Source organism: Austrofundulus limnaeus, unplaced genomic scaffold (assembly GCF_001266775.1).
Source record: "Austrofundulus limnaeus strain Quisiro unplaced genomic scaffold, Austrofundulus_limnaeus-1.0 Scaffold229, whole genome shotgun sequence".
Taxonomy (NCBI): domain Eukaryota; kingdom Metazoa; phylum Chordata; class Actinopteri; order Cyprinodontiformes; family Rivulidae; genus Austrofundulus; species Austrofundulus limnaeus.
Genome location: NW_013952631.1, coordinates 477,839 through 499,740, shown reverse-complemented (window position 1 = coordinate 499,740; position 21,902 = coordinate 477,839). Strand labels below are relative to the sequence as shown.

Genomic DNA, 21,902 nt, shown 5'->3' with positions numbered 1-21,902 from the left:
CCAAAAACTAAACTCAATTTTTACTACACGGAATGTCTTCAGTAGTGTAGTAAACTTACAATAAGGGAAACAAGAGACTTGAGTACAAGCAGAAAAGCATGGAGGTAACACAACTTAAATCTTTTGAGATCACAATTGTCATCTCACCTGCCCCTTCAGTGTAACAAACATTCTGATAGGACTTATTATTTTTGATTTTGCAAACTTTGCTTTTTTTTTTTTTTTTTTTTTACTTTTACAGACGTGCTGATGGTGGTTTAACCACAAATTCTAGTATAGAAAGCTTAAAACAACATGACTGGCAGTGTAGAGCACAGGAGTATTTAAAAAAAATTGTAACAATTTTAAAACACAAGTTAAACAATTAACAAGCAAAGAGATAGCTGTAAATAAGAACTAAACTAAAGTCTATACAAGGAAACTATAAATTGTCTCTCTCCTAAAAAAGGAGTGTTTCAATAATTACTGTGGTCTGATGCATGTATTTTTTTTCTTTTTGTCATTGAGGACGATGTTTAAAATTTTCAGAGATGAAATTGATGCTTTTAACTTTCAGGACTGACAAAAGGTGCTTGAGCGCCATTCAAAAAAACACTCCTCTTCATCTTTCTCCAACAGTGCGCAAAAAATGTCTACATTCAATTAGTCAGGAATTTACATAACAAAAACTTCAACTTCAGAGCAAATATATAATAATATGAATGCCAGTTTGCATCTTCAGTTTTAAACATTTCACAATCTTTTAACAAAGTAGTTTTCTGCATCTCAACCATGACCACAGTGCTGTATCCTCCTCATGAAGCAGTGCAGTCTGTATACGTGGTCACCATGTTTCCTCTGCGCTGGGTCACTGTTCGACAGTGCTGTTTCGGTGCGCCATCAAACTTGCTTTCTGTCTGTTTGGCATGTTTGTTGAAAGTAAACATTCTCTCCATGTCTTCAAACATGTCATCAAAGACACCTGCTCCAAAACCACCCTGGAAGTGTCTCTTGTGTCTGCTGTAGGACTCCTTGTTGGACCTGGACTGGTCTTCAAAGTGTCTCCTGTGTCGGTTGGCGTGTCTGTTCTGGCTGTAGATGTTGAAGTCCTTAAACATGTCGTCAAAGTTGAAGCTGAAAGGTTGGTGAGAGTCTGATCTCTTTCCGCCCTGCGTCTCCCTGGTGAAGTAGGAAGTATCACCGAACTGATCGTACTCTCGTCTCTTGGACTCATCTGACAGAACTTCGTACGCTGTGAGTAACAAAAGCATGGATTTTAGATAATGCAGAAGAAGTTAGCAGAATGTTAGTGGGGCTGGACGACATGGCTGAAAAATGTATCAGGATATAAGCTTTTCATGTCAGTCGATGTCAATAATCATTGATTAGTTTGTTTGTTTTACCTATTTGAAATAAGGACCAGGAGAAAAAAGGGCTGATTAATTCTGCTAAACTGGTGATGTGAACTTTCCTCCTTATCCCCAATTTCCTCTTGAGCTGTGGCACTCGTTTTCTTCTTTCACTCATCATTCTTTTGTTTTACTTTGGAGCAATTATAATGCCAACAACCTTGCTAAGCTGAACCATGAGGGGTCAAGGGACTAAAGCCTTTTCTCTGCCTACATCCCCCAGAATGCCGTGCGATTCTGGACCAGAGTTCAGTGAAATTATCAACATTTTATTGGATGTATTTTCTATTGATACTGATCACATGCCTATTAAAATATGCATATCATTATTGTTTTATTGCCCGGCCCTAGTTAAAAGGTTTATAAGTTTGAGCACAGCTCTGTGTGTTTTTAAAACACTAGATGTTGTGTATCAGAGCAATCCAATAGAGTTGTTTTGAAATGATAAAACAAGTGCATTCTGAGGGTCCTAGTAGTTAAAAAGGGGTCAGTAAATGAGTGTGAAAAGTACTTTTTGGTTATGTTGAGATGCACTTTTAGTGAATATTTGCGAAACATTTTTGGGGAACAGGTGAGTTTAATCTACACTAAACCACAAAGCATGCTGTTGTGAAGTCTCTACATAAAATGATTTATACTGATTATTTTCTGTCAGTATCACCTGTCATTAGTGTACCTACAGCAAATTAACTGATTCAACAAGTTTTTTTCCTTTAAAACCAAAATTATTCCTGTTAGAAATCCATTAAAGACAACAAGAACAACTGTACCTTCAGCAATTTCTCTGAATCTCAGTTCAGCATCTGGACTCTTGTTCTTATCTGGGTGGAATTTCATAGCGAGCTTGTGGAAAGCCTTTTTTATCTGGCGTTCAGCTGCACCTTTGGGCACTCCCAGTATATCATAGTAGTCCTTCCTGGCGAGAATCAGCTCTGTTATCACCAGGATGCACACTGCAAACATCAAGACAGACTGTGCAGCTGCCATGGCTCCAGTCTCCCCTGCATTCAAAATAAAAGACTCTGTGTGACATCTCTGATTTAGAAAAAAAAATATGTTCTTACTCGAGTTTATTATTCCTTCAGCTTGGTTTTAGCTATGAAATAACGTTTTAATTACCCTACAATAAAAAATACAATACGTAGACATATCTTGTTCTATATCATCATATCTGTACATTCATGTAGCTTATGTTGCTAACACGAATTACCGTCCTCCTGACCGACTCATTTAATTAAAAAACATATTATCTACCGTCTGGAGAACACTGTCCTACCTTCTTCTTTTAAAATAACTCGCAGTTTTTACTCAGCTACGGAACGCCAAACATGATTTGTGTTTTGTGATAATATCGACAAACAGCGGTAAAAAACCGGTTTTGTATTTCTTCTTCGCTGGTTTAGGAGAATCTCAACCACAGTTACCAGTGTTTCTCTGCCCCCTGTTGGTCATTACTGGTATTATCCGTGTTCAACTTCAGCAGGGGACTTTGAGTAAACTCAGATTAAAAATATATATATTATATATAATCTGAAATGAAATAATTCTAATTTTATGCATTTATATATGCAAGAATTGCATTTTGTTGTCATAGATAGAATAACATAGATGAAGAAGTGCTCTCTTACCTTTTTTATTTTTTAGATTAAAAACCCAAAATTATACATCATTTAATAACAGACCATTCTATATTGTAAAACTAACTTTACAAAAAGTTAAATGTGCTTTAAAATAGTAAAATATTGAAATAAGGTCAAACTAAAGTCACTTTCCAAAATAAACTTGTATATGTCAAACAATTAACATCTGCACAAGACCAACATATGAATAAGTCTGTAGATTTACTAAATTAATTTGGGGGCCAACCTTTTTTTCTACTACAGACCCTATTTTATATTGTGGAAAAATAATATGAATATAATATATTTACAGCAAAGACATAAATTAAGCCAGTTTGTTGGACATTCAAATGGATTGCATTCATAAAGCCTGAGGCATACAATTACTTCTTTGAGCTTGAGTGTTTTTCCATTTATCAAGTGTTGCACAGAGTGCGGAACCAACAATGATCAGATGAGCGTCCTCAGCCAATCAGCAGCTTCCATTTATCAGCCAAATTTTAGACAACCAATGGAGAAGCAGAACGCGAACCACGTGACGCTTGTTTTACTTTCGACCGTCATCTTCGGTCTGGAAATTTCAGGTCGATTATAGAACTATGTTGTGAAATAGAGCTGTGTTTTGTGTCAACGCTAACGGAGGAAAGCGACGTAAACTAAACGAATGAGTGATTTCGGACATTGTTGGGGCGACAGCGTTTAGAGCCTGGTATGACTTGTTACAGCTTGTGTGGCCTTTCTGAATGTTAGCTGCGCTAAGCTAGCTAGTCACACTGAACTGTTGTGTATGAATCGGTCTTTAAATGAGCTCTTAGAAAACAGTATTTCTCGCGATAAAACAAACTGAATCAGGTCTCATGGTTAGTACTTTCTTTATTCCCATTTAATTCTTGTTTTCCTTAGTTCTGTTTTTCATTTTTTAATGTTTTTGCCATTTTAATCCTTACTTTTTGTTGTTCATCATCAGGTTAATGACAAAAGTCAAGAAAAAGAGCATGTTTACCTAATTTTCTTCTGATACCCTACTTTATCTGAAACAATATGAATCACCGATGGGCTCCTGCTTGGATGAGACTAGGTCGAGCATCTTTTATGTGGCAAAGCCATTCTCCCAAGTCAGTAGCATCACTTCCCTTGTTTGGTACCTTTCACTGTGGGATTCATGAGCATCAACGGCCTGTTTCCTGCCATGCTGGTTATCTCAGTTTGAAGTACTTCCACAACCCGAGGATCCGAAGCAGAAAGGGATGGATCTTCAAATATCAGGCTAAGCAGCGGCTCGGACTCCACACCAGCTCCCTGTGTTTGAACACTTCAACTTCACGGTGGTCTGCCAGCCTGAGCCAGCACATGTCGCGGGTCAGGAGCACTCTGGACACAGTTTCAAAAGCTGTGAGTGGGACCCACACAGAACTTCGGTCCAAAATCTCTCGCCTCAGAGGAAATACTTTAAAGGCCGAGAAACAAGCTGAAGTAAGCATGAAATCGCCACAAAAAGCTGAGGAGAATGTAGTCTCAACCACTAATAGTCCTCTGCATTCTGCATCTACTGCGCCTCAGCTTATCGCACAGTCACCTCCTGCGTGCCCCGATTTTCCCTCTTCTGCTGCTGCGTTGGATGCAAGGGCCACTACCTCCACCTCTCCCAATGCTTCCACCCAGGTGACCATCACAGCTGCAGCCGTGACTGTAAGTGAAGACGAGAATAAAAAGCAGAGACGTGTCGCTCCTGCTTGTCGTGCCAAAAGGATGGAGGAGCTTCCCACATTACTTAAAGACGCCGAGAGCAAGGGCACAACTCTCAAAGAAGCTCCAGGCCTTTTCCATCCTAGCTCCTTGCCGGTCAACCTGGATGACACTTACACCTACCTGGCTCATCACATCAACTCCTATTTTGGCAGCAGCTCAGAGACTCTGGACAAGAAAGGGGAGAGCGCGGACCCTTCCTCCTCCCAACACGAACAATCCTCGGTTGCTGCGTCTGACAAAATCGAACCAGCTCCTTCAGTCGCCTCGCCCTCCTCCAAGAGGAGTTTGGGACAGTACCTGTCCTCTTCAGCTCCAACCGTGCAGGCGTTTGTTGGGAACTACATCGCTCCGCTTGTTCCCAAGTTCAGGACGGGAGAGTCCAAGAGTGCAACGCTGGAGGAGAAGAAGACCGAGGACGTGTCAGGAAAACAGGTTGAGGCCACGGTCAGTAAAGAGCAGGCGGCTGCAGAGGAGAAAGCCAAGAAACTTGTGCTTCAAAGGGAAAAGGTAGGCGTGCAACACAGAAATAGTTTTATTTAACAGTTTTCCTTTTGTAGCAAAAATCAGAGGAAGTAAACAACTACTTGATCACCTTATGAAAAATGTAATATTTCTATCATCAGTTGAAGGAAGGCAAAAGAGAAACAATTTTGCCCATACCTGTGTATGTTTTCATCATTAGTTAAATGACTAATGAACCATTGGATATATCTCATTATACATGTACAACTGATCAACCCAATTCAAGATGGCCATCACAGCCAACTAACTACAGAAAACACAAAAATGTTTACATTTCATTTTTACTGATAAACCTTTGCTTAAAACTTTGACATTAACTGTTGGAAGTCTACAACTGATTAACACCTAGATTTAATCCAATTTAAGATTGCTGCCACAGCTAATTGACATTATCCAACATAAAAATGGCTTTAACTCAACCAATTTTACCAATATTGAGCTAAAATTTGATTTTATACTAGCTGAGAGTCATTCACAAAACATAGAGGGTGAAATTATGTGACTGCTTTTAAGTTTTGACCATAACAACTAAAATTCCCAAATTTCTCAGCAGAAGCTAATTTTAGTTTAATACTCTGGCATGAAAGCTTTATGCAAGCTTTATTTCACTTTGCAGCCAAGACTTCAGTTCTGGCTGAGGTTTGATTTATTTACCTGCAGCTCAACAAACCCTAGTGCCAACAGGAGACAGTGCAGAGTGTGTGAGATGATGTTGCAGACTGCCTGCTGTTCTGACATCACTCTGTAGGTCAGATGACAGTGTGCTTACATTCGGCCTGAGTTCTAGGAATCTGTTTTCAAAAATACCACTCCCTCCTCCTGCAGAGGTTGTAGTTCTTAGCAACTCTGTAACATGTATGTTGAGGTTTAGAAACATTTGACATCAAAGTTATGGCAAAACACAGAGATGTTACTTAGTAAATACATAAAAAGTGCACTTATTTTCTATTTAGTCCTAAGTATGTTTTAATTCAGGTGCACAGTTAACCAGAGTACTTTTGGCTTCTACGTTTATTTCTGATCTAATGATTTTATTCCTCTTTACTGTTGTGTAAATGCGTTTTAGTTTTGGTTAAACGATAGATGAGCTGATTAACACTTAAGGTTTTAGTTGATGCAAATAAAACTAATTAGTGCTTAAAACAAAGCTTGAAGTTTTTGTTTCTTAGTCATTCAATAAACTAAATACAACCTTAAAAAAGATAGGTTATGCACTTGTGTTAATTCTTTAAAATAGTGTTTATGTATCTTGAAAATAACAATACTGCATTTATAATTAATCAGGCAGGTTTGAAAGATAAAATAACACAAGTTTTGTTCCAGATGTGAAAACAAGATGAACAAGGTTGTGTTGATTTGACTAAAACTGTGTTATCGGGTCGATTAACAAATGTCCCACAAAAAATACCTGCATAAAAACTGTTTAGAAAAATGCTGCTTTTTAAATATGTTTGATTATTTGCCTTTTGTAGATTATTGCCAGGGTGAGTGTGGACAACCGAACCCGGGCTCTGGTTCAGGCTCTCCACCGGGCTTCAGACGTGAGGGTCTACATCAGCAGGGTGGAGGACTTAAGTTACCACCTTCTGGAGTTCCCAGACACTTGTGGTGTTGCTGTAAAGGTGAGAAATCTATCAAGATCATTTCACATAAGTTTGAAATAACTGGGGGCAAAAAAACAAGATTTATATATAATTGTGTCGCAACGATTATTCGACGTAATCGATTATGTCGACACAGATCTTTAATGTCAGCACATCTTATTAATTAACTATTAATGTTTATTTGTAGTTGCAATGCAATAAGTAGTGAATATAATCGCTTCTGTTGTCTGTGGTTTTGTTGTTTACTAATGAAGAAGGACATGCCAGCCTGAAAACTACAGAAGAAGAAGGCGCAGGCAGGTAGTATCAATGGGCAGTCTATTGTTGGAATGGAAAGAGGATCATGATGAAGAGGCAAAAACATGAATAAAAAGCAAGATCTAAATTGTCGAAAGTTAACCAGACTTTTTGTGCTGAAACCTTATTTGAACCCTTGTTTGAAATCCAGCAAGATTTCAAACAAGATTGATTATTATTTTTTACATTTATGCACTTGAATGTCATTTTATCTAAAGTTATTCTTTAATTTATTTTGGATTGCTCTCCGTCCCTTCGCATTATGGCATGATTTAAATAATGAAGGCCTGTGAGGATTCCAACAAAACCGCTAACATTTGGTCACTACTGAATGTCCAAGCTCTAGTGGCATATTGCAAGGTCATGTGATCCAAGGTGGCTGCCACCGTAGCCAAACCTTACACTACCCAAAGCTCATGACCATAGATGAGGGTAGGAATGTAGACTGACTGGTAAATCGAGAGCTTTGCCTGCTGGCTCAGCTCTCACTTCACCACGACAGACCAGTACAGCGCCCGCATCACTGCAGACGCAGCACCAATCCGCCTGTCGATCTCCCGCTCCGTTCTTCCCTCATTTGTGAACAAGACCCAGAGATACTTGAACTCCTCCATTTGAGGCAGGACCTCTTCCTCGACCCGGAGGCGGCACGCTATCGTTTTCCGGCTCAAGACCATGGTCTTAAATTTGGAGGCACTGATCCTCATCCCGACCGCTTCACACTCGGCTGCGAGTGCCAGTGAGAGCTGGAGATCACGATCTGATGAAGCCAATAGGACCACATCATCCGAAAAAAGCAGAGACGTGATCCTAAGGTCACCAAAAAGGATCTCCTCAACGCATTGGCTGCACCTAGAAATTCTGTCCATAAAAGTTATGAACAGAATCAGTGACAAAGGGCAACCATAGCGGAGTCCAACTCTCACGGCAGTATGATGGCAGTAGCTCAGTAATGAAAGCAGCTATTGAGTTAAATTTTTTGTAAGCAAATAATTATGTATAATTATGCATTTGTGGATCGCGAGCGATCTTGTGATATCATGGAGAGATCAAGAATTTGTTGCTTTTTGCCATTTTTACTCTGCATATGCAAGGGGGACATCAGCAAGGTTGGCGTCAAGTTCTATGTTGTTATTTATTTATTTATTTATTTACAGAAATCAGGCAGAGGGGTGCAGAAAAGCAGCTAAGGGGGAGGGGGGTTTCTGCTTGGGGAGTTCTGCACGTCATCACGTTGGGGGTGACAGGAGGTAGGGGTATGTCCTGTAACTGGTGGGTTACCGGTTTAAACCCCTGCTCCATCTGTCTCAGTTGTGTCCTTGGGCAAGACACTGGCTGTGTCCAAAACGGCAGGCCGGGTCCTCCGAAGGCCGAATTCGTCGGCCACATACCTCACAGCGCCGCGACGAAGGACGTCCCAAACCGAAGACTCCTCCGATGCGGCCGACAAATGCATCCTTCCATTGGCCTGAATTTAAGGACTGAGCTGATGGATCCTTCCCGGCCCAGCATATCCCATAATGCATTGCGGCCCGACCGGAGATTTTTTTATGCTAGTAATGGCGGATGAAGCGAGAGAAAAAAATACGTTTTTAAAAAAATATGGCGATATAAAATTAAAAAATTTCTAGCAATTGTAATTCTAATACTTTTATCATTTGTATGGACATGTTTTTAAATATTATTTTTGTCATAAAAAACATGAAATAAACATGCACCTACAGTGGGTCAATTAGTTCTTCAAATGTTACCTTTAAATTAATTTTATTGTTTTGTGATATTAACAATGCTAATATATTTATATTTTTCTAATTTTGATCTATTTTTGCTTCTATTTAGCGTCGTCATGGTTGCTAGGTGACATGACATACGCCGGGGTAAGGAGGGGAGGCTAGACCGTCCAAATTCACAGCCTCTTTTTTTTCCAGTCTTCCCGGTTTACCAAGGACCCGGCCCACCTCGATCGGGTAGTCTGGGTCCTCCGGAGGACCCGGCCCGTCGTTTTGGACACAGCCGTTGACGTCGCTCGAACAAAATCGAACGGCTGTTTGAAACAAATGGCTTGTCGAGCTTCTGATCCCTTCAAAGAGCCATTCGTCCCATCTCTAAAGTACAAAACAGTGTTTTACTGGGTCAAACTGAAATGTGGGCTTTTAAATTCAAACACATGAACTCTTCAGTGAGCTAAAATATAAAAAAAATGCCCTACAAACTTGTGTATTATTGCACACTGGGTTTGACATTAGAGTTGGCAGCTGGAGGTTGGTATTTATTTATTTATTTAGTGTAAGAGCCTATTGTCAGCTCGGTGCAGACTGAGTGCTGCTGTGTGTATTTAAGTCACGGCCTTACCTTTGACAATGTGGAGAATTTGTTCTGAACTGAACTTTAGACATTTAGACTACAGGCACTGTTAATTCTGTAAAACCACCACCAGTTTTTCCCTCAACAGAGATTTATCTCCAGCCAGCCTCAGCTAGACTAATCGTATATCCATCCTGTTTAAATTTCACCAAACCCTTCAGCTTTCTTTTTGACAGAAACCTAGTTCGAGACATTCTGTTCTTGAAGTGCTTTGAGTGTTTTTCATTTCCCCTTCTGACTCCTGCTGTGTATGTCTGTGGTGTGTTCTTCAGGAGAAGGTCATCCCCTGCCTCCTGCGTCTGAAGCAAGCCAACGACCCCGGCTTGAGGGCAGCTGTCAGAGAAGCTCTCGCATTAGTCGGCTATCAGGAACCTGTTCAAGGTCGAGGAATACGGATCTTATCCATAGATGGAGGAGGTTTAAGGTACAAGTTCAGCTCTGCTTTTTTTTCCCCTTGTCTTTTATGTAACATATACCTCGTGATTTATTTGAAAGGAGATCAAAATTTAGATTCTCAAGATTGTCAAATTAGGTTTTAAAAAGCAAAACATTGTTTTTTATAAATGTTGTAATTTTGAGTAATAATTATTTAACATTGTGTATGTTTGACGTTGTTTAGGGGACTTCTTGCTCTTCAGACCTTACACAAGCTGGAAGCCCTGACTGGGAAACGCATTTACCAACTGTTTGACTATATTTGTGGAGTCAGCACTGGTATGTTGTCCTCATGTCCTACTTCTGTGTGCAGACAGAAGCATGCATGTGGATTATTAAAGCAGAGTGCAACACTGACACCAGATAACTCACTGACCCAGTTGTTCCTCTGCTCTTGTTTTGACCTCAATTTCACCACCAGCAGCAGTGACGTCAATTTTACCACTTTGTACTTCAGCGAATGTCAAAGAAAACTATATAAAAAGGCAGTAATATTATTTTTTATTCTTAGAAATTTATTGATAACTAGAGTTTAAATTCTGATAGTTTCCTTTCAGTACATCTGGTCACCACAAGAGGGTACTGTTGACCATCTTTGAATCAGTTTTAGTCTGCTGCTTTGCTTTTTTATGTATTAGAAAACAGAATTTTGTTTAGAGAACATATTCAGTTGGAATAAAAAGCTGATATGTATTTCTGTTTATATTTTGGCTCCAACTAAAGGTTGTTACACAGCAATAATTCATTCTGTCTGTCATGAGAGGGAGCAGATGTTCTAACACTGAGAAGTCTGATCATATTAATTCAAATCACTTCCAACAAATGTCTCATCAAGGGGTAGTTCTATTTCTAACAGGCATTTTTTCAGTACATTCTCCTCCTATTAGTGTTACAAGTGTTATTGCATTCCCCAATTCATTATTAAAACAAGGCTAACATTGTTTGAAGGAATGCACATCATCTGCCACCTAGCATGTCAATGTTTTGAACAAAGATCCAGCATAATCTGTGTCAGCTACTATCACACAAGACTTTATTTCATTATCTGTAAAGGAAATTACAGAGTTATACCCATTTTTGTGTTGATTTACTTTTTTGTGGTGACCATGTTTGATCAGGTTGATACCAAAATGTAATCAGCAGTAGAAATACAGTGATTATTTTCAGAGAGTTTCATTAAAATATATTGAAGAGTTTATGAGATGTTTTATTTATATGATAAATACACTGCCTGGCCAAAAGAAAAAGTTGCCACCAAAAAAAGGCAACACACTAATATTTCACTGGATCACCTTTAGCCTCGATTATGACATGCATTCGCTATGGCATTGTTTGGATAAGCTTCAGTGTTTCCCCTAAGAAATTGGTGTGTGTGTGTGTGTGTGTGTGTGTGTGTGGGTGGGGGGGTTGTTTATAAAAACATAATTTTACATGACTCACCTTCAATTATAGTAATAAATTTACATTGTGAATATTTAATTGCCTAACTACATCCTAAAGTTAAGGACTCCTGATAATTATCAATAACTATTTATTTATTTATTTATTTATTTATTTATTTATTTATTTATTTATTTATTTATTTATTTATTTATTTATTTATTTATTTATTTATTTATTTATTTATTTATTTATTTAAGTGGTCAGAACTCTGTGCAGCACCAGATGGATCTGAGTCCAGAGTTCTCAGTTTGTCACATCTAGAGTCACACAGAAGAGCTCCAGAAGGTTTCAGAGTGTCGATGGTTGATTGTCTGTTTTGTGTCCCTGATGGAGACTAGAGACCTGTCCAGGTGTCCCCTCCCTTCACTCGAAGGCAGCTGGGACAGTCTCCAGCTGATTAGTCTGACCCTGATTAGGAACAAGGAGGACAGGGGGAGGATTTTTCTTTATAGCAGGAAACAGACATTTAATTATAAAACATGATTTATTTTATGTTAATCTGAATCAGTTTAGTGTTGTTTGTAAATATATTTGACAGTTTTGAATCAATGAACACATTTGTAATGTTTGTTCAAAATAAACCTGCTTCTATGACTTCTGTAACATGTTTTGAATAAAATATCAGTAAAATCCTAAATCATGCCCTTTCTAATAATCATTAGAACTAGAAGAATTTTAAATCTTATAGATATAAAGAATAACAGTTGCAACTGTCAAAAATAAAACTTCCTCTCAGTCACTGAGATGAATTTATTTACCACATTTTAAAGAAAGATTATAACCTGGGTCCTTAAGGGTTAATGCTCCTGAACAGGACTGTCTGACCTGCAGTGTGTGTGAGTGACAGAGGAGAGAAGCTCAGCCCATGACCTGTACAGCAGCTCATTCTGCCTGGATTTATGGTGTTTTGAGTTCACAAACTACTTGTTAAATTTTTAAAAGTTGAGGACATTACATCAGCTTGTAGCTGCGCTGGTGATCAGCACTGTTTATTAGAACATGACCAGACTTGCGGGAACCTGGTCACACACAGGGTCTGTGTTGGTGATTCTTGCTGTAATATATAAAAGTAATTATTGATAAGGTAACCATGCTGTGGCTTCACCTGTTTCATCTTCCTTTAAAGAAAGAAAAAGTAGTTTGCAAAGCTGTCGCATCGGTGCTACGTGATTTAAAAAAAGAGTTTTCATCGCGCGTCTAATCACACACACAGACGTGTCTTTCTACCTTTGTGAGGACCGCACACAGCGCTCACAGCCTCACTCTGCACTGTCTTTTTTCCCCAAGTTTGATGAGAGGTGGATATGGAGGGGAGCAAAAATAACTCTTGACTTGATCTGGTCTTGTTTAAATAAAAATGACTACATGCCATGAAATTCTTGGAGGGGCGGTCGCCGGGAGCTCGAATAATGGTAGGGGAACCACTGCTTCTTCAATGTCAACAGATTTATTTCCATCCAGTGTTGCATTAATTTTTCACAAAGATCTGTCATTGATGATGGGAGAGTCTGACTGCTGCACAAAGCCTTCTCCAGCACATCTCAAAGATTCTCAATGGACTCTGTGGAGCCAGTCCATGTGTGAAAATGATGTGTCATCACAATTCCAGCCTCATGACTCCTGGCATTGTCATCTTGGAATATGGCCATGCCATCAGGGAAGAAACAGTCCATTGATGGAATAACTTGGTCATTCAGTATATTCAGGTAGTCAGCTGACCTCATTCTTTGAGCACAGACTGTTGCTGAACCTGGACCTGACCAACTGCATCGACCCCACATCATAGCATCCAAGTGGCAACTTTTTTTTCTTGGCCGGGCAGTGTAATTCTTCTTAACTACAAAATAATTAAAATGTCATTCCATTTTCTCCTTTTTAATGTTTTGCTGTGTATTTTCCTCCAGGTGCAGTCATTGGGTTCATGCTCGGCCTGTTCCAAATTCCTGTAAAAGAGTGCGATGATCTTTACCGGAAGCTGAGTTCAGATGTTTTTAAACAGAATGTGATCTTAGGCACCGTGAAGATGGGCTGGAGACATGCCTTCTATGACAGCGAACCCTGGGAGAACATCTTAAAGTCAGTTTCACTGTTGAATAGATCACAAAAACAGTCAATTTAAATACAACAAAGGAGGTGCTGCAAAACATGTTAAACCAAAAAAATATTATTTTTTTTGCTGTATTGTTTAAATAAATACATGATGATTATTTTCTGTATGCAGTCTTCTAAAATACATGTGGTTAAAGGAACAATATAACTTTATTTAGTGCTGATTAAAACAAGAAATTTATTAAGCAAATCTTAAACACTTTTTATTAAATATGTTTTAACTTCCATGGTGACAGACTTTCATGTACCTTTTCCAGTGTGGTTTTATAGAGCACTTAATCAGGCTTTCTGAAGAGAACTATTTACTGATTATTTTTTGGATTATTTGCAGCTTTTTTTCTCATTATCAACACTCTTTGCACATTTTCAAGAAAAAGTGCAAAAATAATATTGTATGACAAAAGCTATTTGATCTTTAGCCTACTTTCCCCCAAAAAAGTTCTGTTTTCTGAATGCAAAAACAAAGTGCTCAAATCAGCAAACTTACGTTTTATGCTAAGTTGTCTGTTATTTACAGACACAACATTGATTTATCCCTTCAGTTAGGATTTTTTTTTTTGTGTTTGCCTGGGTCCTTTAAAAGCAAAATTAAAAACAAATGAGGGCTGGCTCAAGACTTTAAAATATTTCTCAGTTTTCACGAAAGAAAGCAACTAAAAAAAAATCACTTTTTTTATGTTTCCACAGGGAGAAAATGGGCTCTAACCTCATGGTGGAAACTACAAGAAACCCAAAATGCCCTAAGGTGAGTTTCAGAAGATGTTTTATTCTCCCAGCTTAATCCTGCAACTCTTTGCTTTGCCATATTTACTGGGATGTTAGAGAGAAAACTCCTCTCTCCATCTGTGTTGCAGTAAGATAGACAGGTAAATGGATATTGCACTCTAAAACCAAACGTCAGCGTGCCTGACGAATTACAGATTTTAAATGACAGCAGATTACACCGAGGCTCAGGGAGCAGAGAAGATAATAAACCGATCTGTCAGAACGTCAGCCACGATATCAGTCCTGCATTTTTCATCTGTTTCAACATTAAACCCAGCCTTGTCCTTTTTAAAAGAAAGTCACCTTGAATGCCATTTCCTGTTTGCCTGCAGGTGGCGGCAGTGAGCACCATCGTGAACCGGGGTCTCCCTCTGAAGGCTTATGTGTTCAGAAACTACAACCTGCTGCCTGGGGTGCGTTCGCACTACCTGGGCGGCTGCCACCATCAGCTGTGGCAGGCCGTCCGGGCCACATCAGCTGCACCCGGGTATTTCCAGGAGTTCAGACTTGGAAATGATCTCCACCAGGTCAGTCACATCACTGTCAGCGTGGAAGCAAAGGTTATTATGCACTCGATGGCTAAATTACACAGTTTATCTAAAAATATCTCCTGAAAGTTCTGTTTCATATCGGGTAGTTAAATATGCTTTAAAGAAGTAGATTGATTGCTTGTATTTTCTTCTGCAAAGCTTTTCTTGTTATTGCCCGCTGCTGAAGGTAATAATGTATTTATATACTGTCTATATACAGTATGTGTGTTTGTTTGTAATTTTAGCAAAATATCTCACAATCCAGGGGATGGATCTTAATGAAACTCCCAGAAAGTAATCACTGGGTGTGAATTTACAACTGATTAACTTTTAGTCAGCCAGTTTCAAAACACAAAAATGTCTGTAACTCAGTCAGTTTTACAGATATTTGAGTTAAAACTTGATGTGGTAGTAGCTGAGAGGCGTCTCCAATATATATTTGGAGCACTGCTCATTGCACGACATCTTTGCTTATAACTTTATCAATAACTGTTTGCATCAACTCCATTTTGTCTGTTAGCGTAATTTATCAAGAAACCCTATGTATATACCTATTAAACTTCAAACTGGATATACATCTATAACTGATTAACCTTTGAAGTCACTCCATTTCAAGGTCACTACAGCTAATCAACATTAGCTTACACAAAAGTGACCATAATTTATTCAGTTTTGTTGGATATTCAGCTTAAAGCTGGTGCAGTTATAGCTGAGTCATCCTCAACTCATACTTCAAGTTATAACAAGCCACACATGATTTACTAGTATTGCATCATGCATAACGTCCATTACTAGGTTTGACCAAAACAGCTACAACTTAAACATTCAAGTCATAAGATAATTTTAGTTTACAACTTTGACATGAAAGGTGGTGGGCGATATGCAGTCCTTAAAGTGTCTGTGATGTGCTTATTCTGTAAATACAAAACGTCTAAGAAAACGTCTTTATGTTTAAGAAAATTGAGATATTACACATGATTTTACCCATTTTGTAACATAACTGGCATATTTTCTTTGGAACTGAAGTGTAACAGGAAGTGTCATCAGAGGGGAACTCCCTGGTTTTTGTTGTTTATGGAAACAATATTATTTGAACTCTGACTCTTCATCTCTCTCTGACAGTGACTCAAAACCAGATTCTTCTCTACAGTCTGTGTTGTTTGCCGTTGTAGCAATGCTCTGTTCACTTTCAGACGTTCCCCTTTGTCATCACTTCCTGCTGCGTCACGTGAAAATACCTCAACTGTTCATCTCAGTGGCGTGAGATTTCTTTTGCAATATGTTATCAGTGTTATCTTTTCAAAAATGCGTTCATATTTGTTACAAAAATTTGATGCCACGGGCACTTTAAATCATATGCTGCATTTTCTATACAGTAACATTAAAAAAATCTGTTCAACTGTGTATTACTACCTTTTGTCTGATCTTTGCATGTTAGCCTGTACTGATATTTACTATTTGTAGATTTTTGTACGGACTTACTTTAACCAGAGCTTTCTTTCACATTTCTGCTCCGTGTGACAACTGAACCTTGGTCCTCTGCTGCTCACTGCGGAGCTTATTGTTGGGCTGCTGAATTAAAATGCCCTGTGCAGTCAGTGCTGATGTTGGAGTGTTTGAAGGATTTCAAAAAGCCTAATGAGAAAAATCCTCTGCACACTGAGTGGGAAGGAGGAACTCCATTTCCTTTTTGTCAGTGTTTATCTCCAGTCAGCTACATTTTGAGTGGCGAGCAAGGCGGCAGAGTCATACTGAGACTCACTTTAAATCCATCTCCAGGAAAGTGGTTTGCATTAGCCACCAGAAACCTAACGAAGCACTGGTCTGTTTTAGCATTTCGCTGATCAATATGCAAGTTTCCTCTTGACTCAGGCAGGAAACACAGGTGAGACTATAAAATCCAGAAAGAAAACTACATAATAATAAACAGTTATTTTAGTTTAACAAATTAAAAGCAGTTTTCTCCTCACTGTTAGGATATTTATTTGATGTAGCCTGTGTTGAACCTACAACATTCAGGTTCTCCTCAAATTGGCGTTCAACATGCAGATGTAATGTGCAGCATCTTTACTTACGCAGACACAACACTCGTCTTTACATCAAAGGCTGCATCGTGCACAGAGAGCCTCAGCACCTCTAATTGGATGCTGTGTCCGTTGTGTTGGTGAACAGGAAGGTGCAGGAGGAGAGAATAAAAGAACGGTTGATGAAAACCCACCTATGAAGGGAGATTTCCCCAGCATGCTATCCAGCAGATCTCCCTCTACTTTGAGATACATAAATTATCCCAACAGTGTCTCTCTCTCTCTCTCTCTCTCTCTCTGTCTCTGTCTCTGTCTCTGTCTCTCTCTGTCTCTCTCTCTCTGTCTCTCTCTCTGTGTGTCTCTCTCTCTCTCTCTCTCTCTGTCTCTGTCTCTGTCTCTGTCTCTCTCTCTGTCTCTCTCTCTGTCTCTCTCTCTCTGTCTCTCTCTCTCTGTGTGTCTCTCTGTCTCTCTCTCTCTCTCTCTCTCTCTCTCACTCTCACACACTCTCACACACATGCTGTGAATGTGTTTCATCTGCTTTGTTGGAAAGAAGACAGGCAATCTAATTATGCAACAGCGTCACCAAGCTCTGCTAATTTATTTCAATTTATTTATATAACACTAATTTACAGCAGAAATGAAGTAAACAGGTCCAATTTAAACTCTGTTACTTGCGGTTTATTTAAACCAGTTCATTTTAATTAGGAAGATCTCAGTTTAATCTAATTATAATGCAGTTTATGAAACCATCTAAAATAAAATATGTAATTATGCTTCGATGGTTTGTAAGAATTTCGTCATATTAGATTGTTTATTTCCCCTTAAATGGGACCATATTTGTAAGGAAAATTAGGGCTGCACATTATTGGAAAAAAATAACATTTTGATGTTTTCTGACCCTGCAATGCATACTGTAATATGAAAAAATACAAGAATTTTCAAGAATTACTTATGCTGCTAACTTGTTGACGATGAACCTGTACTCATCTTACCTCTTTATTATGCAAGTTACAAGCATGTTTTTTGTTGGTATTTGAAAGATATTTGTGTTAACTTTTATTAGAGCTTGCCATAGTAAATGAATGAAAGGAAGGAATGAGGAATGAATTGCTTTACAATGCCTTCCTCTGCTAATCTCCCTAACCAACCAACCTCACCAATTGAAAATGTAAACAAATCTTCCAATTTTGGTCCCCAATCGAACCGAGTCTACTGGACTATCTGGTGTGAATACAACCTTAGTCCACTTGTTTGGTCCGGATTAATAGCAGACTTTATTTTATGGTTTGTTTGGAGTGGTTTGTATTGATGTTGGGCTTTTTTGCAAGTGGACTATGATTTATAAACTAGCCATGCAGGTGACGGTCAGTGCTCCCATTGGACAGAAATGACGGGAGCAGGACAGAGCACAAGAGCAGCTCACTTAACTGCATTTTTGCAATAATATACTTCAAACTTTGGGACAGCGTCGTCAAATGTGTGCTGCAATGCAAAGGAGATGAGATGATTGTTTGTGGCAAAGTGGTAGCATTAGCAACACTGAAGTGCTAATTGTTATCATGTTGCTTAGCAATGGTGGCTTGTGAAGTCCAAAAAGGTGAACGTTTCCTGTAGTTGGTTCGGTTTGAGGCCGGTCTTTATTCACACCAGAAGCGAACTGCACTAGAGATAGTTTGGAAGCGAACTGAGACCATCTCTTAAATGGGTCTTGGTTACTTTAATGAAAGTTATTATTTATTTTGGACTTGCAAAGCTACGTCTACAGCCTGCAGGGCAGGTTAACAGCCCCTCATGCTGGAGAGAGGCTGCTGTTTTAAGTTATTTGTACATTAGTTGTTTATTTAAAAGATGACTTGTAGTTTAATTTGTATTTAATTTCATTTTTAAATAATCAAGTGTATGAATGTTAGAAATAAATATGATTAAGTTATTAAACTTAAGGTCATTTTGTAAGTGTGATCAGGTGAGATGAGATGTGCAGTGCAGCTGGACCAGGAGCTGCACTCACATGAAGCACAGATGGACCTTGTGACAAAAATAACAGTGACTTATCGATTAATCGAAAAACTAATCGACAGATTAATCGATTATCAAAATAATTATTAGGTGCAGCCCCAGTATCCGTACTGATTGGCTAAGATGACATAATAGTATCTTATGTAATGCAATAGAATTATTTATTAGGAATGATTGATCCATGCACACTGTTGGCTACTGTATTCTTACTCTCATCTCTGAATGTGACTCTGATTTCGAGAAGCTAAAAAGCCAAAATGGAGTTGAGCGCCCCTTGCTTCCAGAGCTGTCATTCATCTCAGATTATTTTATAGTCTGGCAAAAATATCTTGAGATGTCCTGCTTAGCTGGGTGATGGGGTTGACGTGTGAGTGGTGGTGGGAGGATTCTTCTGGTGCTGATCATAATGATTCACTTTCATGCCAACTGTGCTTTATACCAGTGTCAGGTCAGACTTTTGTTTGGAGCCTGGTAGGTTGGCCACTTACACAAGAACACTCTAGTTTTAAAAAGACACAGTGCTGCAATAAATACTTTGCTCACCACCTAAAACTCTAGGTTCTGGGTGTTGTGAATTAAATGTGAGATGCCATGTGAAATCTCTTGAAATTTCAGGATTTACTCAAGGCAAAATCTGGGAATTTTGTTTTCATGAAATGCTGGGAACTCTGTTCCGGTTCCAATACATTTGGTAAATTGTAAATGGCCTGAACTTTTATAGTGCTTTATCAAGTCCAAGGACTCCAAAGCTTTTTACACTGCCGTCATTCACACATTCACACACCGATGGTGGTAAGATACATTGTAGCCACAGCTTTTCTGGAGCAGACTAACAGAAACGAAGCTGCCATGCACCGGTACCACCACCACCAGCTGGCAAGGTGGGTGGAGTATCTTGCCCAAAGACACAAGGGCTGAGACAAACAGAGCAGGGGTTGGAACTGGCAACTCATTGTTTGTGGATCAAACCCCACGGCGAAACACACAAACGAAACGTACAAATCTTTGTTGAATACAGTCTACAGAGATGCTGTGGAGGATGGATTTTAAGACGAAAACATTCAGCATTAATCCTATACTATATCTTGTTTAAAAGGAAATTATAAATAGATGAAATATTTGTATATTATCACGTCACATTTTTATGTTTAGTAAGAGTTTTGAGATTAACTTTAATTCTAAGGGACTTAAATTTGAGTTAAGCAGCATTTGTATTTTTTGTTATACAGTTTCTTGTAAGCTTCCAACAGTTCATCATCCATTCATTGTACTGTAGTCTTTGCCCTCTAGTCGGATGACTTTATTTACTGGCTACTTGAAAACCAGTGATGAGCTCAACATGCTGTCTGCCTGATGTCAGGATTCTCTATAGAGAGCGTCATCTCAGTCTTTTCAAGAAACACCCACAGACCTCTCTTAAATCAAGCTCCGGACAATCATCCTTTTGTGCACTCGAATGCAAGAGTGACCACTTCATGAGCAGACCGACTGTTGGAATTTTAAAGCTGCATATTTTTTTTTTGTCTGAAGAATGGAATTTAAATCTGGCAAAGCCCAAATTTTTAAAATCTGACCTTGTTCTGCGTTGGTGAAAGTGCATAAAAGTGTATATTTTTTTAACTGCAACAGCAAAGAAAGTGTAACTTGGAGCAAGACCTTTTAAAGCAGAGCAGCAGGGGCATCATCAAAGCCTAGCCTTGGTTGGCATAGCCTTACTTTGTGAAGAGCATCAGAGGGAAAAAAGACTGAAAAATAGAGGTGATGAAAAGAGGAGGCCATGCTCCACATTAAAGCTCTCTGTTGTCTCTCCTCTGAAGAACATAGAAGAACGTGACTTCAGGCTTTTCGTAAACGATGCTTCAGCATGGTAGGAATGATGACTATGATGGGTTTTTCCCCTCTTATTAGTTACCATAGAATCTCTTGAAGCAGTGAGGAGGAATGGGAGCTTATTTTGTGCCCATCCTTGCCAGTATTTGATGAAGGACATGAGACAAGTGGACCACCACCCCCCAGTGCGACCTCATGAGAGCCCCAGCATGGCACTGTGTTTAACAGAAAGACTCAACACAGCTGCAAATGGAATAGGTCAGATCCGCTCTCACATTCGTAATTTTTTTTCTCCACACTAATAAAAGAGCAAATTTCAAACATGAGCTTAAGAAGACATTAAATGTGGAGAGAGCAGCAGAGAGGATCACATAATGAAGTGCTTTTTCAAACGGACAGCTCAGGAATTCACGACCCTTTGGAGCTCTACTATCACCTTGTTTTTCTTTTTTTTTTCCCCTTCACTCGCAAGGGCCTTTTAGGTTGAAATTTTCAGTAATAAATTGCACATTGAACCCCACAGAGCTGACAGAGAAAAGAGATGTAGGGATTAATCGAATCATTTAGTCACTGTCATGTCCATCAATCTCCTCTTGGGTTAAACCTTGATATCGAAGTGTGAGGACAGAACCTGACTTTGTGTGCCCTGGGATGAAACTTTTTCTTTGGGGTGGTGGGGTTGGTGATGTTAGTAAAATAATGCGGACTTTAATTTCACCAAAATATAAAGTAACTAATTTTGATTCTACCTCTACTGGTACTACTTCTTCAATCACTACTGCTAAAACTACTACTACTTCTTAAAGACTGCAGTAGTGAAGTATATTTTGAAATTATTTGATTATATTATTTATTTTTTATAGATTATTCCTTCAGAGTCTTAAAAAGTACAGAGATGTATTTGCTTTTAGAATTTTCCTAAATTTGGAAAAGTGTGTGGAAAAATAAATTATTGTATTTATGCGTGCATAATGCGATTGGAGGATAATGCCCTCCCCCCACCTCCTTCCCCCCATTTTTTAAAACATAAAAAACATAAAAAATCTAATCCTTGTGTATAATCCTACCCCTGATTTCATACAGACTTGAGGATTTTTCAGCCCTCTTGCGGTGTACCCTTTGGCAGGGAAACAGATTATTTTGGGGACACTTGTGGGCGTGTTTGTGGCTGCAGAGGAGCAATGCAAGCTTCTTATATATATATATA

The 21,902-nt window shown here is 38.9% G+C and overlaps 2 protein-coding genes across 3 annotated transcripts in view; one reads left to right on the top strand and one right to left on the bottom strand.

Annotated features, from left to right (window-relative positions):
* Positions 1-205: 205 nt before the first annotated feature.
* dnajb9a (DnaJ heat shock protein family (Hsp40) member B9a) lies at positions 206-2,777 on the bottom strand. 2 transcript variants are annotated; one of them, XM_014019742.1, is made up of 3 exons: positions 2,643-2,777; positions 2,159-2,389; positions 206-1,231 (listed from the first exon to the last, which is right to left on the bottom strand). In XM_014019742.1, the coding sequence occupies exons 2-3, from the start codon at positions 2,373-2,375 to the stop codon at positions 795-797; spliced, it is 654 nt and encodes a 217-aa protein (XP_013875196.1). In that variant the 5' UTR covers positions 2,376-2,389; positions 2,643-2,777; the 3' UTR covers positions 206-794. The 2 variants fall into 2 exon arrangements, with proteins under 2 accessions (XP_013875196.1, XP_013875197.1); XM_014019743.1 differs by having other exon boundaries at positions 2,665-2,777.
* Positions 2,778-4,291: 1,514 nt separating this feature from the next.
* The window catches only part of LOC106525483 (calcium-independent phospholipase A2-gamma), a gene marked incomplete at its 5' end in the record, with an annotated part of 36,145 nt that continues 18,534 nt past the window's right edge, over positions 4,292-21,902 (top strand). Inside the window, 7 exon segments of the mRNA XM_014019741.1 lie at positions 4,292-5,263; positions 6,751-6,900; positions 9,816-9,967; positions 10,163-10,257; positions 13,326-13,497; positions 14,218-14,275; positions 14,628-14,822. Coding sequence (XP_013875195.1) covers positions 4,292-5,263; positions 6,751-6,900; positions 9,816-9,967; positions 10,163-10,257; positions 13,326-13,497; positions 14,218-14,275; positions 14,628-14,822 — 1,794 coding nt within the window.

Bases quoted from the DNA above. Each gene is read 5' to 3' on its own strand.
- dnajb9a (XM_014019742.1), bottom strand. From the start codon at position 2,375: ATGGCAGCTGCACAGTCTGTCTTGATGTTTGCAGTGTGCATCCTGGTG. The intron at 1,232-2,158 runs GTACAGTTGTTC...TGTTACTCACAG, and splicing joins ATTCAGAGAAATTGCTGAAG to CGTACGAAGTTCTGTCAGAT.